Source organism: Tauraco erythrolophus, chromosome 19, assembly GCF_009769465.1.
Source record: "Tauraco erythrolophus isolate bTauEry1 chromosome 19, bTauEry1.pri, whole genome shotgun sequence".
NCBI classification, from domain to species: Eukaryota; Metazoa; Chordata; class Aves; order Musophagiformes; family Musophagidae; genus Tauraco; species Tauraco erythrolophus.
This window is the reverse complement of record NC_141483.1, coordinates 1,422,298-1,441,043: the sequence shown is the minus strand read 5'-3', so window position 1 is coordinate 1,441,043 and position 18,746 is coordinate 1,422,298. Positions and strand designations below refer to the sequence as shown.

Sequence of the window (18,746 nt, the reverse complement as noted above, 5' to 3'; positions counted from 1 at the left end):
GACTGATGTAGAGCTGTATATACGTGTTGGCTCTGATCTTGGTGTCAAAACACAGATCCTGGTTCCATCTGCTTCTTGGGTCTGATAACAGAAATGGAAGTGCTCATTCCGAGCCAAATCCCGCCAAGGTGTTCCCTTCCAATTAAAAATTGCAGTTCTCATGTAGTTTGTGTTTTCTTTTTTTTTTCCCCTTGAAAAACTGCTGATTCTTACCCAAAGCACGAATTAACGCAAACAAATTAATAAAATTTTGGCGTGCGCCTGCGTTGCCAGCGTTGGTTTTCCCTGCCTTGAATGCATAGTGCCGGCGAGAGCTTCATTTGCCAGATTTTGCCCTTTTTCCACCCAGAATGCTTGCGGAGTCCCTGCCTCTTTTTTGAAAATATATATACACAGCGAGTGGTTGCGATTTAAAGGATGGAATATGAGCCTTTCCTTCGTTGCTATTCAGCTAAAGTGGGAGAAAACTGTCAATTCCAAACTATAAATACTTCATTTCGCAGCGGTGCCGTCTCCAGGTCCCCGAGCGGAGGTTCACATCCCGCAGGAGCACCTGGGCTGCGCCTGCTCGGCCCATATGGAATTGTGATTTATGCCGCATTTTTCTTCTGGACTGGCTTGTTCCCTGGAGACCGGTAAAATATTAAAGGCTGGGAAATTCCAATCGTCCCACAACGGAGGGGCGAGAGGACGGCGTGAGGAAGGCGGGCGGGCGGGAACCGCAGAGGTTTTGTTCCTGAGCTGTTTGGGAATGCGAAACGCAGCTACGTGTGGAAAATGGATAATGAAATTTCTGATAAAAATAAAGAAATTCTGCTGTGTATTTTAAGCAAGTGTCCTAAAAATAACCTCCAGCAGCATTTAAAGGGACAAGCTTCCAAATTCCATCCTCTCCCCCTGCAAAACTGCATCCCTGTGGTTTTCGGACTGGATATCCGACAGCCTGCTCAGCACCGCTCCGGAGACAACCCCGGCAAAACCTCCCCTCCGTGGGACCTGGTATTGTCTTTTTTTTTTTTTTCCTCCCTCCTGTTTTTTTCCTCCTTTATTTTGGCAGGACACTGCCTGCTCCTGGCAGAGATGGAGTTAAGGGCTGCTCCGTGGTGCATGCTGGTAAGAGGGTGGTTGGATGGTTGCTGCCAGCCGTGCTGTAGTGCTCTGCTGACAGCATGTGGCCAGGATTTAGTATGGGAAACGTGGAACCGTAAGTGCAGTGCTGCAGCTGACTGCTCAATAAGGACATTTTCTTTTTGCTTTCTTTTTCCTTCCTTTTTTTTCCATGCTAAAGCCAACAGCCATGTAGCTCGTAACCTCCGCGAGAGCGATCCCGCTGTGGGGATGAAGGGTAGGGGCTGCTGGGAGACGGGATCCATCCGTTCCTTCTGCAACGCCGGCTGTCTGAATAAATTTCACAAGGGTTAGTGGCTTTCCTGGTGGCCTCCTGCCGGCCAGATCCAGCCCAGCGTGGGCTCCCTCGGCATCTGGCGTGGATGATGTGCTGGGGAGCGATGGAGAGGGGCTGCTCTGGCTTAGCGAGGTGCCTTCCCGGGATGGAGGGTGGTTTTTAATCCCATGCAGGAGCCCTGGAAGACAGAGAACTACGGAAAGCAGTGTGTTTGGGTCCGTCGGTGGCGTTTGCGTGGCGACGCGGTGCCTTGCCTGCCCACGGCGCTCCGGGGCACTGCGTGCTGCGTCCTTCCGCAGTTTGGTTGGAGGTTTGTCAAGTGTGTGGCACGTGCTTTTTCTGCTTTATCAGGTGTTTAAAAAAAAATACAGTAAATCGCCAACAGTTCGGATTTACTAAGTTCTGCTGCTAAATTTTATGATGGTTTGTTGGTTTTGTGAGCCTCTAATAGCACAAAGGGGAATTCGTTGGTTTGTAACGGGGAAACTGGTTCCTGCCACGCTCTGTTCTGACCCGTTAGCTGGGTTTCAGTAAATTAGATATTATTTTTTTTTGCTATAAGCCACATTACTTTGCAGTAGAGATGAAACGGGAGCGCTCCTGGGTGCATCCTGTAGCCCACCCTGCCCGTGCTTCAGTCTGATGTACCATGAAGCTCAGAGATGTTCTCCAGGAAACGTTTCTTAGTGACTTAGAAGCACCCCAAGTGACGGTGAGCTATAATTTAGCTCTGTTGTTATCTGTTATTGCTCCCGTGGTTATTCCAGACATTTCCCATCGTCGGTCCCAGGGGAGCTCAGTGCCAGGCGTACAGGAGCATTATCCTTCACGGGCGAGCGATGCTCTGCTCAAATCCACACTGGTTTGGGGCAGAAATCCCTGTTCTGTGAGTGCTACTGAACAATTTTGGTGTGTTTTTTTGTTTTTCGGGGTCAGATCCTGCGACGAAGCAGAACGGGGTCTGTGAAGGGGGCATCCCACATCTCGATTCAGGTAACTTTTGGGATGCTTCATCCGTGAAGGGGCCAAGCAAAACCAGGCTTTTCACAGCAAAGAAAAAGGGGTGATGGTGAGAAATGAGGATTTTTTGGATGTTCATAACCTTCCTTCCAGACCACTGGATCCTGGGCACTGACAACTTGTTACTTGTTGTGCTTTGTTTATACTGCTGCCGTGCCCAGAGGGTCTGTTTGTGGCTGGGAACTGGTGGCACTGGGTGATGCACACCTGGACTTCTTTGGGGATCATGTCCAATTGTTGCTCTTTTGCTGTAGTTTGGGATATTTTTACACTGAGGGTGGTGAGGCACTGGACTAGGTTGCCCAGAGAAGCTGCGGCTGCCCCATCCCTGGAAGTGTTCAAGGCCAGGTTGGATGGGGCTGAGCAACGTGGTGTAGTGGAAGGTGTCCCTGCCCATGGCAGGGGGGTTGGAACTAGATGGTCTTGAAGGTCCCTTCCAACTCAACCCATTTCATGATCATCTTTAGATACCAGTGTGTAAAGTTGTCTCTTCCAAAGGCTGGTCGCATTTGATTTTCACTAGTGGTGGTGTGAAGCTGCCTCTGCAGAGCCATGCCTGAGCATCAGCCTCCGCTTGATTTGGTCCATGTGGGACACGTGGCTCCATCCTGCTCTCAAGCATCTCTTCACAATAAGTTATATTATCTAAATGTAATTTCTTTCCCTGGAAAAAGGCAGGGGAAGGAGAAGTGGAAATAGGTCAAATCAAAATTCAAGCAATCGAGGATTTACAGCAGGCTTCAAATGACCGGAAAAAAAAAAAAGCTTTTTTTGTCAAATCCCCTTTCCTTTGGTTTTCTTTTTGAGCTTTTTTTCTGGCTGGGTGACATGAGGACATGCGTGTAACAGGAGATGTGCATGCACGGTGCTTTATGTAACCAGGCTCCAGCAGAGAATAAAACGCTCCAAACCAGGATTATTCTCACAAAAATAATTCCTGATTCCTGTTGCGTGAAAATTGAAGGGAAGGTGGTGAGTGGTGAACACAGGAGAAACGGTGACAGGGGCTTTGGGGAGACCTTGGTGACCACAAGGAACGAACCTGGGGAGATGTCTTCCACAGGCGTCCGAGATGGGATTAGTTCAGGTGTGGGACTGGGAAGGCGATAGGTGGCCTTGGCGTCTTTCCAACAGAGAGCATAAAGCACTTTTATTTTTCAGTTTAACAGCTTTCAGATATCGTCAGGGTTTTCCGTAGTTCTCCCGGTGCTGTTCTCTGTAGTCTTGCCCAGCTGGTGCTGGCAAAACGTTGGCAGCTGCTTGCAGCCACCGCGGATGTGTGCGCTTCTTTTCGTGGGCACATCGAGCGTAGTCGTCGTGGGACTGCACGTGTAAAGCATAAACCGTGATGGATTCCATGTGCAAAATGTACAGATGTGATTTTAACAGTTTTGGATGTCCTTCCTTAGACCTTCCAGTCTAGTCTTAGACCAGAGATGTCCCACTTGATCTCCGTAGCCCCTGATCTCCATAGCCCTGGGTGAAGGGAGAGACTCGGGGCAGGGGCTGAAGGTGACGCTCAGCCCTCTTGGAGTGGACACCCCAAATCACAGCCTGATCTTTGTTTTTTTTCCCTCCGTTTTAGTGAATATTGGATTTATCAGGCTCCCCTTAAGGCATCTCTGGCCACTCCTGATGCAGGAGCTTCCATCGGTTCTGTGATGAGGATGAGGCTGGGGGTTGTTTTCCTGCTGGACTCATCTTTTTCTGGCCCAAAAGCATCTTTCCCCCATTTTCTGGTGGGAAAATGATGCTTTTAAGGAAGCTTTGCTTTAACATGTATGAAGCTTTCCCTGTATGGCAGGGGACGTGTCCGTGTGCCACATGTGGAGCATGTTTAGCAAACCCAGAGGGGTCTTGGCCCTGGGACATGACATGCAAGTATTTTTTTTGTGTTTTAGCAACAAAGTGAACCCCAAAGCTGGGGAAATGTTGGCTTTTAAAATCAATTTTGTAAAAAACTGTGATGTGCAAACTGTGCTGTATGTGTCTCTCCGGTAAGGATGTTCCCTGTTGGAAATCCAATACTTTTTTTTTTGGAAGCCAAAATATTTCCCAAGGATGCTTTTGCTTTTCATTTAGAAATCCTTATGGCTGTAAACAGTTGTTTTCTACAAGAATTTTGGCCTTAAATTCACTTATCTCGCCAAAAAGGAGCAGTTTGAGGTATGTTTAAACTACTGATGACTCTTAATGAGCAGCCCAGGGAAAAGCTGCTCCGGCTTTTTGCTCTGCGGGAGATTCCTTGCAAACAAAAGCTCTCAGCCTGGAGCCCTTGGGTCGCTTTTAATAGTTTCTTTTGTGCCTGTAAAACGAAACTAACCCAAACCTCGTGATTAGACAGCGACTAAAAAAAGGTGAACATTGATTTAAGGGGTTTTTTTTTGTTATTATTATTATTCTTTGTATGTTAAAGGCCTGATCCGGTTCGGTTAGAGCTGATGGGATCTTGTCTGTTGGGTTCAGTGGCATTGACAAAATGAAAGGAGCAGGACTGAGGTGTTGAAATCTCTCTAAAAAGTGAAATGTTTTATTCTGTGTTAGGATAATTGGGTTTATTCTGGCTCTTGATAACAGGTTACAGCTGCCTCCCTTACGCCGTGGGAGTACTGGCTGGCCGGAACACGCAGACCACACTTACTGCACGTGAAAAGGTGGATAGAGAGCAGACAGATAAAGATAATTAACTTATCTTTAGTTAATTTTGAGGATCTCCAAGCTCTTTCCGGCAGAAGCAACGATGCTCCTGCTCGCAGAGGAAATATGTGACACAAATATCCCTTGCCTGATCTGCTCGGGGCGTTCGGTGGTTTCTTACCACGTCCCCTGCTCAGCAAATGGAACCTGTCATCAATATTTGATGATATCACAGATGATAATTATCTAATGAAAGTCAAATCCCGGCTGCCAGCTGGATCGTCAGCGGGTTGGACTCATGGGTGCTGAGCACCGAGGTGCACCCGTGTGTGGGAATAGTTTCTACCCAGGCCATCAAATAAACAGTTGAAGAAATAACATTTCTGTAGCCCCATACATAGCGGTGTGTATTTATGTCACAGCCCAGCTAGAAACGCTGTACATGCGTGTTTAATGTTCATGTACAGATCCAAGCATGCCATGTAATGAATGTTGGATTACATTCTGAGCAGGGACCAGGCACGCGCGGCCACTGTACCGTTGGTGATGGACAATGCCATGGCCTGCTTCCTAAAGCAGAAATGTTGATTCAACCTTGTTTGGAATTTATTTAGAAATCTCCTAGGGGAGCTGTTGCTGAGGATTTTGACACCTCCTTCCTTGGCATGGCCATGTACGAGCAGAGGAAACCCAAAATAGAGTAACATCTAATACCTGTCCCGTGAAACCCACAGGCACATCCTGTACTGCTTCTCCTATGTGATGTGGCTCCTCTGGAAATCACATCTGCTGGAAAGGCATCCAGCCGAGATGTAAAAGCATGAAGAGATGCTAAATCCGCTGGCTCCTTGGTTGTTTTGTTCCTGGCTTAGCTGCTCTCAGGGTTGGAAGATGTCTGTAGTTTGTGCTGAGGTTGTGCCTGGCTGGAGCTGCTGAAGAGCTGTAGATGTTTTGCTGTGACCATAGTGGTCGAACAGCTGTTTGTGGCTGCTGTTTTCCCTTTGGGAATTGGCTTAAAGTCTGTAATCAGGGCTGTTGGATCCATCCTTCTTTCTTGAAGGACAGAATGCTTTACGTCTGTCGGATGTATTACATAGTGTGTGTTTACGGAGTGCCCTACCTGGATTCCTTCGCTCTAGGTGGTTCTACCAGCCACAGCGGTGAAATAGCAACTCAGGGGTGTCCTTGGGGATGTTTAGAGATGTTTCAGTTTGTGGAAATCCTCTTATTTTAACCAGTGTGAGCTGAGGGAGGAGTGACTGGGACATTCGCTTGCAGAAGCGAGGAAGGAGCCGCCCCTCCAGCAGCCTTCGACCTCAATGACTGGTGGAGATGGATGTTTAGGTATCTTGGGGGGACGAGCTTGTAGAGCAGCAAGTGTCCAAAGGCAGTCCTGCTCTGCAAACACGGAGCGTCGCGTTGCCTCCGAAACTGGAACCTCCTCCTCTGCGGCCAGGAGACCTGGCAGCCCGGCGGGGCGGCAGACACGTGTGCTGCGGGGCAGGGACCCCTCGTTTTCTTTCCAAACAATGTCCACTCTGACCCCTTCCTGATGGTTTCTGGCAATTGCAGAGGTGGGTTCCCACACACGTGCTGAAGAACACACGCCCCGAGGATGTGCAGGTGCCAGTGGGAACGGGCGTGCTGCCCCGGTGCTCGCGGAGCGGGATTGGTGGAGGATCCTCAGTGCAAGGCAGGAGATGCTCTTGATGGGCAGCGATCACTGACAGTGTGGGCGTATTAGCTGTGTCTTAAATACAAAGCGGAGTAATTAGGGAGGAAGTGGCCATCTTGACAGCCTGATGGTGTAATTAGAGACCAGAAGCGTATTTATGGAATTGGAAAGGAGATGAACTCCCAGTTCCATCTGAATGAGTCTGCAAATAGAGGCCCCGTGCACAGCAGAAATGGATTTATTTTGTTCCTTTTTTCCTGACGAGGCTTTGCTGGCAGCCAGCACAGCACTGCTGGGGGAGGAGGATGCTGCCTGGGCATGACGGCCCTTCTCCCTCTCTCTGCTGTTCCCCAGCCAAGCCTGGACTGGGGGCTGCTGATGGGGGAGCGATGCCAGGGGAAATAATGCTGATTTAAAGGATTTTTTTGCAGTCAATCATCGATAGTAACTGCTGTGTAGGGAGCAGAGTGTGACCTGGCTGCAGTGAGCTGCTGCCCGTCCTGCGTCGTGGTCCTGCAGAGCTGCTGTCAAACCATGTGTCTGCTGTCATCGCTGCTGTGCTGGTGACTCCTGGGGGCGTGGGGGTCAAAACTGCCTTTACTTTTGCTAATCCAGCAGAAAACTAAACTGGGAACAGTGCCGCGTGGTTTGGCAAGTTGCACCAGCTCGTGGCGGGGCTGGATGAACACCAAGGAGCCTCAAAGTGCTCGTTGACGCTCCCTGGTTGCCTCAATCTTGGCGTGGACTTGGGCAGCTTTAGGGGTGGCTTTAACCTGTTGTCCATTTGGGTGAAGATGCGGCAGGGCTCAGTTCTCGAAGCCTCCTCCCCAGCCCAGGACAGGTGTCTACATCATCTCCAGGAAAAAAAACAGGCTAGATGATCCCTGAATTTGCCAAGCCAGGCACAGGCACGGGGTGGTGTCTCCAGGAAAGCGCTGTCGTGTTTGAGGATGTAAAGATGCCCCAAGTAGCGCGAACCCCACCGAGCGTCCCGTCACAGAGCGGGGGCTGTGCCGCCCGGCTGTGATGTTGCCGGAGATGGATGGTCGCTCCGTTCACCATGGCCAGGGTTTTGGCATCAAAAAGGATTCAACTCCGTTTGCGTGCAGCGGGAGCAGTTGGGTAAGGAGCAGGCAAGGGAAGCGCAGTGTCCCTCCGCTCTCCCGAAGGGAAATGGCTGTGGGACATGGTCACCGACAGCTCGTGCCCCGCGGGGTCTGTCTGTCTGGCTGCGTTGCGGCGGCTTGCAGGCTGCTGGACCAAAGTCTGTGGGCGGAGTGTGTCGGACAGAGATGCTCCAATGTTATCGGTGGCCTTAGGCAGGGAGGAGGAAGCCAACGGGGACTGCTCGAGCTGTTGAGATGGCCAAGTGTCCTCCTTGGCAGTGTCAGCATCCCACCCTGAACCAGCCTGGAGGGGACAGCTGGCTTTGCCCTCTGCCCCTCACGTTGAATGCCGTCATCCCTCCCATAAGGAGCGAGTGGCTCAAGGGCTGAGCTCCTGGAAATAAAACCAGGAAAACACACTGCAGTACAGGGCTGGGAAGGTCCCTCCATCATGAAGAGTGGTGTGAACTTAGAATCATAGAATCACAGAATGGTTTGGGATGGAAGGGACCTTCAAGACCATCCAGTTCCAGCCCCCCTGCCATGGGCAGGGACACCTTCCACTACACCAGATTGCTCAAAGCCTTATCCAACCTGGCCTTGAACACCTCCAGGGATGGGGCAGCCACAGCTTCTCTGGGCAACCTGTTCCAGTGCCTCACCACCCTCAGAGGGAAGAACTTCATCCTTAGATCCAATCGAAATCTCCCCTCTTCCAGTTTAAAGCCATTGCCTCATGTCCTGTCACTACATGCCCTTGTCCAAAGCCCCTCTCCAGCTTTCCTGTAGCCCCTTTAGGTACTGGAAGGTGCTGGAAGGTCTCCCCGGAGCTTTCTCTTCTCCAAGCTGAACAGCCCCAACTCTCTCAGCCTGTCTCCATAGCAGAGGTGCTCCAGCCCTTAGATCATCTCCGTGGCCTCCTCTGGACCTGCTCCAACAGCTCCATGTCCTTCTTGAGTTGGGGACCCCAGAGCTGAAGGCAGCACTGCAGGGGGGTCTCACAAGAGCAGAGCAGGGGGCAGAATCCCCTCCCTCGACCTGCTGCCCACGCTGCTCTGGATGCAGCCCAGGATATAGTCGGCTTTCTGGGCCAAATAGATGCTTCCTCCTCGTCCTGCTGCTCTTGGGCATCTTGTGCTGAGCTGGGGTCAGACCAGGACCAGCACCGTTGACTCAACAGCAGACTGGATGTAGTACCATCCTGCTAATTATCTGCAGCTTCACTGTTTGTTGTCAACTAAGACGACTTGAGCGGTGCTGATAAACCGCAGCTTTTAATTAACGAACACGTAGTTGAGTGAAACACACGTTTTGTTGTGCAGGTGTTCGTCCCGCCTTACCGGGGGAGGTTACTGGTCGCCACCGCTGCCTCGGCAGCTGTCGTTAGTTTGGTTCGTAAAGGCGTACGCCCAGTTGGCTGGGGTTTGGGTCTCACCGCGTGTATCTGGGAGCCCCCCTGCCCACGGTGACGTCCCCGATGCTGCCCGTACGTGTGTCCGCTTGTCCCGGTGCAGGGTCGCCATGTCCCTCACTTCAAGCCTCTCACTTTTAGGGGAAAGTTTCTGTTTCGCTGAAGCTTCGCCCTTGCTCACCGTTGGAAGAATCTTCCCTACGATGTAAAAATCTCCCCTACAAAGCTTTGTCTTTCCTTCCAGTTCAAACCCTTACCAAGCCCATCCCGGTCCCCTCTGCCGGCCGGTGGTCAGGAGGAGGTTGGTGGAGGTGTGAGCTCCGGGGCTTCACCTGCATGTGAATACGGAAGGAGCAGGATTTAAATCCAAAGGCAAAAGTGGTGGAAAGAGGGGGAGGTGTAACTCAGATGCCTTATTTTGAGCTGCCCGGAACCCACTTTCACCCTCCCAGTGATGCCCTGGGCAGCAGAGGAAAGGGACTGGGGGACTTCCAGTTCCCGCAGCGTCCCTCCCGTCCCGCTGGCACGTCCTGACCTGTGGGGAATTGGAGGCAGGTGGATAACTGACACCCGCCCTGATCCTCTTACACGCGGGTAAGCTGAGCGCAGGGGATTTAAATGCACGTAAGGGCACGCGTTAATGCCAGGGTGTGGCATCCAGCTCAGCCCTGGGGGCCTGTTGAAGGCTTTCCCCAGAACCTCGGGCGCGCTTGAGCTTAGAAGCTGTGCGTAACGCCGGGTCCTGAGGGTGAGGGATGCGGTAGCCGGTGGGTTTGGAGGAGGCTGGCTGCAGCGTGCCCTCTCCCGAGCTGCTCCAGCTGGCATCGCGGCAGCAGGGATTTCAGGATGGGGAGCTGTGCCCCTGTGTCCTGGCAGGCTGTCACCACTGCTGCGCCGGCTCTAACCGTGCAAAACCCCCGGTGTCGATGAATTTTGGTGTTGCCGTCACCATCCCGCGGCAGCTGGAGGTCTGATGAGGACGGTGCCGTCGCAGCCCAGCGGGCTCTTCCCAGCCTGTGTTTGTGTCGCTGCCCCCCCTCCCCAGGAACAAGGTCCCTTGTCATCTCCTTCATGTTAGCAAGGGTGAGCGAGGGAGGAGGGAGCTAGCAGGAGCGTAGGAGGGTCCTTTGTACATCTCCCAGTGGTTTCCACAAGGATGAGGAAGCCCTGGGGCAGGTTGCATTTTCCCTGCTGATGGGAGACTTCCAGACAATTGGTAAAAAAATAAAATAAAAATGAAAAATCATGGGCCAGGTTCATCCGTGGCGAACCCTCCAGGAGCTGTCCCTGTTACGCCAAGGATGAGGTTACCCTGCGAAGGATGGGAGCTGGCATTAGCTGATGGGCCTCTCCAGTGCCACCCGGGTCGTGGCTGTGCCACTGGCATTGCTGCCTTGTTTCCATGAAGGATGTCAGGAAGAGATGCCAGCCCGTGGGTGAGCTCCCCTCCTCGCGCTGCTGAAATCGTAGATAGAGCTGAGGCTGGAAAATGTTTAAGCAGCATTAAAAATGCATGGTTGGTGACGCACTTGGGAGGACATCTAAGACCTTGGATGGTTTTCAGTAGCTGTGTGCCCGGGCGCCCGTTACCGTTGTCTGTGGAAGGAGAGGGCGCCACCCCACATCCTTGGCGCTTATCGTTTCTGCTCTGAAGAAAAGTCATTTCCTCCAAAATATCTCGACGTTTTGATTTTATGGCACCTGTGTGTTTCTCCTGGCTAAGCAGGCGGCTGGTGCCCAGCCCTGTGCCACTCCGTGCCAGCTCCTGCCTGCAGCCCCTGCCTAGACACAGAGACTTCTTGTGCTCCTGCTCATAGAACCACAGAATGGTCTGGCTTGGAAGGGACCTTCAAGACCATCTAGTTCCAACCCCCCTGCCATGGGCAGAGACACCTTCCACTACACCACGTTGCCCAAAGCCTCATCCAACCTGGCCTTGAACACTTCCAGGGATGGGGCAGCCACAGCTTCTCTGGGCAACCTGGTCCAGTGTCTCACCACCCTCATTGTAAAAATTTTTTTCCTTGGATCTCATCGAAATCTCCCCTCTTTCACTCCCCTTGTCCTGTCACTACACACCCGTGTCCAAAGCCCTGGTGCCACCAAACCGTAGTGGCTCCTCCATTTTAGCGCAGTGGAGCGGTGCAAATTCATAGTGATCACTGGGTGCTACAGGATTTAGTCAATAAGTGGACAGACACAATTAAGTAAGAAAGTTTGTACGTTTTTTCCACGTGCTTCTTCATCTGTTAGACAAGAACAAACAACTTTTCATTATTTATGATGACACTTGTGTCTGTGGGGCTCAATATTCGCCCGGCTACTTGGAGCAGGTCCCAGAGCTGGAGGTCACGGGAGTCCTCCCTGCGGAGCTCGCGGGGTGCGCGCTGGCTCTCAGTTTGCAGCGTGCAGATAAACGAGAGGAGGGATGGTTTAGCAAAGTGCAGATTTGTAACCTTCATCTGGATGTGGATCTTCTTGGCCCTGGAGACTTGGAACGGGTCAGGGAGGTTTTTTGTTTCTGTGTTGCTGATGTGAATAAATCTGAAAGTACTAAATGCTTTCGCAGGCAGTTTTACATGGAGTTTCATGGAGTAACTGGATATCCAGCCGTTCAGGGCAAAATTTCATAGTGATGCTGGGAGGAGACAGGGCTTCCTGCAAGCTCACCATCCCAGCCATCTCCCAGAAGAGCAGAGCCCCTTGTCACCCAGGGCTTGGTTGCCTGAAGGCTTCCTTATCCTGGTGCTTTCTGCCCAGTGGCCTGTGGACTCTGTGGAAAAGTAGAATATGAAAGGATGCAGAGTCTGCAACGGAGCTGGCAGCCCTGGGGAGGTCCTAGGACTGAACCTGATATCTACGGCAGGAATCTGACTTGGGATATTTTTAAATGCAAGCGTCATCAGGGCTGCCTTGAGTATGGCTCTGTTGATCTCTGGTTCCATCCACTGAGTAATTTGATGACCCGAGAATGCCCCAAAGGGAGGTTCTCAATGTTACCATCAACCTCCCATGGTGGAGGTTGTGTTGAAAGGGGAACTGGGTACCACATGTGGGCTGGGGACTTGCTCTGCAGCATAGCCATCAGTCCCTCTTTCTGGAAATCTGCAGAAGAGGAGCAGCTGGACTTTGGGACTCGTTGGGTGGCACACATGGGCCGATTTGGGGTGGGCTTCCTTAGCAAGCCTGGAGCATCTCTCTGGGGAGTGTCCTATAGTGTCTGCTTTAGTTTAATTTAGAGCAGAGCGGTTCCCAGGGAGCTGACGGAGCCATCTTAGTGTGCAGCACGTGGTTTCGATCTTCTAACAGCTTGGAAGGTCTCCTCCGTGCTCAGCAAACTCATTAAGTGATTTGAGAATGAAATTCCAGCAGGAAAACCTGTGGTTGTTAAAGGTGCAAAGAGGGAACGGGTCCCCTCTGCAGATGAGTTGTCCTCAGGCGAGACATAAGGGAGATGTTTTTTATGATAAGGGTGGTAAAAAACTGGACCAGATTGCCCAGAGGGGTGGTAGACGCTCCATCAGTGGAAATATTCAAGGTCAGGTTGGATGAGGCTCTGAGCAACCTGATCTGGGTGATGTTCCTGCTCGTGGCAGAGGGGATTGGGCTAGATGACCTTTAAAGGTCCCTTCCAACCCGAACCCTTCTGTGATTGTAAAAGGGGATGTCTTCTGCAGTTTGAATCCCTGGGCAAGGGGGGAGGCAGGAGCGTTATGGGAGTCTGGGAGGCAGAAACTCTTGAGCTATTGCAGAACACTTGCTCTGAGAAACAGGCAGGTTGTTGGCTGCATGTGCTGGTTGAACCCAACCCCAAAGTGCTCCTCAGGCTTGTCCCAGGAGGACCAGGTGGCTTCGGAGCTGTCAGGGATGTGCTGGCAACTTGAGGTCCTGATGGGTGGGCACAGTCTGTCAAAGCAGTCTCAGTTCATCGAGGTGGACACAGCATGTGTCCATATAGGCTCTCAGGGAAGACCTTCTCCAACATGATTCCTGGTACTGGTCCTCACCCAGCATGGGTGGCCATGAACAGGTTTGGTTTTTTTTTTTCCTTCCCTGATGTTAGTTGCTCCATAAAGGTTTGATCCACTGAAAAGTGACACCCTTTGGACACGTGCTGGGCTCCCACTCATCTCTCTGCTGGAGGTGCTGGGGTCCCTGGACCCTTACTGGGCTCCCAAAGGAGACAAGGAGTCGGGAGGTGATGCTGCAGGCACCTGGGCTGTATGTGTGCCTCCTGCTGTGGGGCCAGTGGGAATAGTCGGGGCTTTTCCCACAAGGATCCCCAGTTTTACAGGTGGGAAGAAAAGCGGCGTCGCTGTCCCTTTGTGCCCAGAGCTGTTACGGGAGGTCGGTACTCGCATCTCGTTTCTGTTCCGAGCCGTGAAATGAAAAAGTTTCTATTTTTATCAGGCCTTTTTTTTTATTATTTTTTTCTTTTCTGGTGATGAGATGTGTAGCATGAGCCACCAATTATCTGATAATGAGCAGTTCTTTCCCTGTAATCACACCTTCGCCATCGTTTTTTTTCCCCGTGGCTGTTCAGAACCGTTGGCAGGGGACAGGCCGGGACGTTTGGCCGTGTCCAGCGGGGCTGACCTTGGCTCTCCAGCGTTTTAACAAAAGCTTCAGCTGGACTCATTTTTAGCTCCACTTGCGTTCCCAGCCACTCATTGGGCCTGCTGCCTCCGGTGTGGCAGGTTGGAGGTCTGGCTCTGCGGTTCTCCTGGTGCCTGCCGAACTTTTAGTGCCGATGGAAATGGAGAGCAGAATGCTGTAGCCAAAGGACAGAGCCAAAAAAGAAAAATAACAGCCCTCTACCTGCTCCAAAAGCCAGCAGCTCTCTAAGCCTGTCTTCAGAGGAGAGGTGCTCGAGCCCTTGGATCATCTTCATGGCCCTTCGCCTGCCAAGGTGGACGGGACTCTCCCCTCACCCTATATGCAGATACATACATACATACACATATACACACCCCCATATGTACATGGGGTGAAACATGAACAAGCACCAGTGCTGTTTTCCACATCTTTTGAATGGATCTCTTCAAAAGCTTTCCAGCTCTCCTCAGGAGAAGCCAGGAGGACTTTCTTTGCAAGATTTTGGGCTTTTCAGCCTGGAGAAGACAAGGTTCCGGGGAAACCTTCCAGCACCTTCCAATACCTAAAGGGGCTACAAGAAAACTGGAGAGGGGCTTTGGACACGGGCGTGTAGTGACAGGACACAGGGCGATGGCTTTAAGCTGGAAGAGGGGAGATTTCGATGGGATTTAAGGAAGAAATTTTTTAAATTGAGGGTGGTGAGGCACTGGACCAGGTTGCCCAGAGAAGCTGTGGCTGCCCCATCCCTGGAAGTGTTCAAGGCCAGGTTGGATGAGGCTTTGGGCAACCTGGTGTAGTGGAAGGTGTCCCTGCCCATGGCAGGGGGGTTGGAACTAGATGGTCTTGAAGGTCCCTTCCAGCCCAAACCATTCTGTGGTTCTATGATTTGGGTTTGGCTCATGACACAGGTGACCTCTGTAGTTGCTCCTTTCTACAGGTTTGCTTCCTGCGTGATCTCTAGCTTTATTTGTTTGTTTTGTTGGTTTTTTTTCCTTCTATTCTTTCAAATGATAAAATCATGCAAAAGGAGGCTGGGAGAGGCCTGTCCAATTCACCTGTCTGCCCACAGACAGGATCAGCTCCATCGAAGCAGTGCTTGCAGATGGTCGCTGTTCTGTCCCTGGACATCTCCAGCACCGGAGTGCCCCAGTCCCTGCCTGGTGCCTCATCAGCGTCCCTGCTCTGGGGTGGGTCAGTTGGCCAAATATTCCAGGGTCATTGCAACAGCTTAAGCTCATGGCTGCTTCTTCTCTTGTCTGTTATGGACATGGAGACATCAGTCCCTTCTGTCCTTCATAAAAGTTGTTATTTGTGGACTGTTAGCAAGTCTTCAGATGATTTTCTCCCACTTCTGCAAAACACTGTCCCTTCCTTCCGTCTCTCCCTACAGATCTGTTTTCCAGCCCCAGCGTCGTCCTTACGGGTGAATTCTTACGGTGCACGTCTGTCTGAGGAGCGCAGTATTCCAAACCGGACACGAGCTGCTGGGCACTGACCAGAAATCACATCGCGCGTCTCAGATACGACTTTTCTGTTCTATAACCCTGAATTTATTTGTTATTTTTAGCTCTCTTTTAAAAGTTTCGTTGTAATCGTCGTGGTTTTAGGCTGATCCAGCAACTAAAACTCACACAGTCTCTCCTTCTCCAGTAAAGTAGAGAGGAGAGAAAAAAAACCAAAGGGACTGAGGGTTGAGACAAGAACAGAGGGAGCACCCACCAACCATGGTCCTGGGCAAAACAGGCAGAGCTTTTCTCAAAGCAAAACAGTTTATTAATGATTACTTAGAAGGACAAAGGGAAACAAAAACCGATTACTTGAGAGGACAGAAAGAAACAAAACCAGATCTTAAAACCGACACCTCCTCCCCCCCCTCCCCTTTTCCTCCGGCTCTACCTCCTCCCCCCAGCAGCACAGGGGCAGGGACTGGGGGAGTGCAGGTCAGTTCATTCCGTGCTGTTACTGCTGCTTCTTTCTTAAAGGAGAAGGAGTCCTTACACCCTTTTCCCCTGCTCCAATGGATCCCCTACCCACGAGGAAAAATCCACAAACTTCTCCAGCGTGAGTCCAGCCCACAGGAAACAATCCTTCCCCACAGATTGCTCCGGTGTGGGCTTTACCACAGTCTCGGGTACTTAGGGAGCTGTAGCCACTCGCTCCGGCGTGGGTCGTCACGCAGACTCCAGATGCCTCTCCGCCTGTCGTGCGTCCCAACACGACCATCCTCAGGCTCAGGCATCTTCTCCCCACGGGCTGCGAGTGGGTCTCTGCTCCACCGAGGCCGTCCTGGTTGCAGGGGGCCGCCTGCCATCTCACCACCAGCCGCAGGGGAAACTCGGCTCCGGCACCGCCTCCCGCTCCATCCTCACTGACCTGCTGTCGATGCGGCTGTTTCTCTCAGATCTCAGTCCTCTCCAGGTGAACTCAGCCCAGTGGGCACCCCGGGAGTGGGGTGCCCCCGAGTTCCCCAGCTGGCTCCGCCGCCGCCATCCTCCGTGGGCGGCGCCGGCCCGACGCAGGCAGCCGCCCGGCCGGGAGCCAGGGAGCGGGGGCAGTGCCCTCCTCCCTTCTCTGCTCGATCCTGGGCGAAGCACCTTTTCCGGTCCCTTTGTCCTGACTTAAATAGGGCAATTCGCAGAGGCGCCCTATTGGCTCAACCCCGAGGGGGATGGCAGTCTGATCTGGTGGCCAGAACTAAGCCTAACCCGGTTCCAAGACCAGGGAGGTCACAGGGACCAAAACCCCTCTCCTGCCACCAGAACCACCCCCCCCTCCACGTCAAACCATGACAGTAATTTATACTGGATTTCCCGTGGTTATTGGCTCCTTTTCTGCTCACCCGGTGGTTGCCCATTAGCTGTTGGGTTGCTTCTCCCCCCTGACGTAGCGTGGTATCTTGCGTTTATCATGTCCTGTATTTCAGGCTCCATTTTCCCAACGTTTTCCTCTTATTTTGAGTCTAAACCCTGCCTTCCCGTGTGTTTTAAACCCATCTGTACATCTTTGTAGCCCAATTAATCAGCTTATTGGAGTTGTTTAGGCGATTGGGTGAAGTGGAAAATCATGTATGTGCCGGAAAGAGAGAACGACTGCGATCCCGATAAAGCACAGCATTTGCTGCTGAGGCTTATTGACTGGTAACATCATCATTTTCTAATTGCAGCAATAAAACGTTCAATGGCTGGACTGGGAACGCTGCAGTAATCATAATAAAAATACTTTGTGCTTTCCCAGTGCTTCTCTTTCAAGAAACACGAAGTCTTTGATGTGCATTAATGGACTGGTGTGTCCGCTCTCCGTTCTGGACCGTATTTTAATACTTATTTCGTAGGAAGGGAAGCAGATAAAACAAGGTGGGTCAAAATTCATCCCTGGTGTGGTTTCACTGGTTTCAAGACCTTTATGGCAAGGATAGCTTGTGCCAAAAGAAATGTGTGAGTTTAGGTCTCCTGTGATGTCCTGTGCTGTAATGGGACTAATACTGTTTGCTTGCTGATTGAATCCTGAAAGTGAAACTTGGTGTGGGTTTTTCTTGGAAATGTGGTCCCCTGGCATTCCTCCAGCATGGAAGGAAGGTTTTGGGTAGGGTCTTTTTCGTTTCCTGGGGGTTGGTTGGGTGCTGACGCTGCGCTGAGGCTGCGGTGCCAAGGCAGCTCCAGTTATAAAGTGGATTTTACATCAGGCTGGTGGCTTGGCTGGGTTATGGTGCAATGGGCAGGATGGAGCCGACTGCTCCCCTTGATTGGAAATGGTTCACCATGAGCGCAGAAGGGTTGATCGCAAGGAGAACGGCCAAGGGCTGGTGCCGGAGCAGATCAAGGCCTGTCGACCGTTTCGGTTGGCCTCCTGGATTGCAATTGCACTTTCTGATGTCTCAGAAGAAATTCCTTGTGCAGTCTCTTCTCAGGAGCATTGCTCCTTCCAAGTAGGCATCTTTTTGGGATCAGAGTTTTGGGGTCCCAGCTCCCTTAGACTCTCTGCACGTTCCCTGCTGTATCGGTGTGTATTTGCCTGGTTGCTTTCCTTGGAACCTGTAGTTTATCCTCAATGTGAGGCAGAGAGATTAACCCCGGCTGCTCTTCATCCCTTTGCTCTTTTGTTCATGGTCTTTTGAGTCCTTGTCTCTCTGTGATGTTTGCTTACCAAAAAAGCAAGCGCTGCAAGGCCACGGTAAAGCATCGCGTCTCCCCTTGGGTTTGGCTCCAACCAGCCGCACCGGAATATTAAGGAAATCACCGAAATCAAGAGGTGGTAGTAACATTTTAAAAAAGCAACTTCTTCCCTTTGATTACCTTCTTTATTTCAGCATGCCCTGGTAGGAGAATGATGCTGTGTTGTCCAAAGAAAGGCTCCAAAAATTTTTAAGCCTGATTTTGTATCCTACTTATTTTACCCATTAATTTTTACTCGGATATGTATGCTGAATTTCCCTTCTTACATCTGATTTTTAACCAAAAGCAGTTACTACAAGGGACGAAATCGTGCTTAGCAGAGAGTCATGGAGTATCTTAGGTCTGAAGGCACCTCTGGAGGTCTCTGATCCAACCCCCTGCTCAACCTTGGGCCGATGTAGGTCACGTCACTCAAGTCCTTGGACTTCAATTCCTGCAAAACTTACTCTCTTCACTTCTCTCTGCAGTCCTTAGGGATTTCAGGTGAATCTGGTGGGATGTTTTGTGAGGAGCAGTTTTCTTTGAGCTTTGGACTTGTTCTGTGGAGCCCCATCACCGGGTTGGGGGACCTCTCGCCTCGGCTCGTGCCCACCACCTGCTTCCACTGAATGTGACTTGAGGAGGTGTCCCAGCTTGTCACAAGCAGCCAACGTTCCCTATTTTTAGGCTTCCGTTGGCATTAGCGAGGAGAAGAAACGGCCTTGCCAGGTTGGCGATAACTGCT

The 18,746-nt window shown here is 51.4% G+C and overlaps 1 protein-coding gene across 3 annotated transcripts in view; it reads left to right on the top strand.

The window, feature by feature from the left end:
- OSBP2 (oxysterol binding protein 2) overlaps positions 1–18,746 on the top strand; it is a 114,961-nt gene that overhangs the window by 49,476 nt on the left and 46,739 nt on the right. The window contains exon 3 of one of the 3 annotated variants that reach the window (XM_086623825.1): positions 9,499–9,555. The exons of the other annotated variants lie outside the window; for them this stretch is intronic. Coding sequence (XP_086479951.1) covers positions 9,499–9,555 — 57 coding nt within the window. The remainder of the gene's footprint in view (positions 1–9,498; positions 9,556–18,746) is intronic. 3 annotated transcript variants of the gene reach the window in all.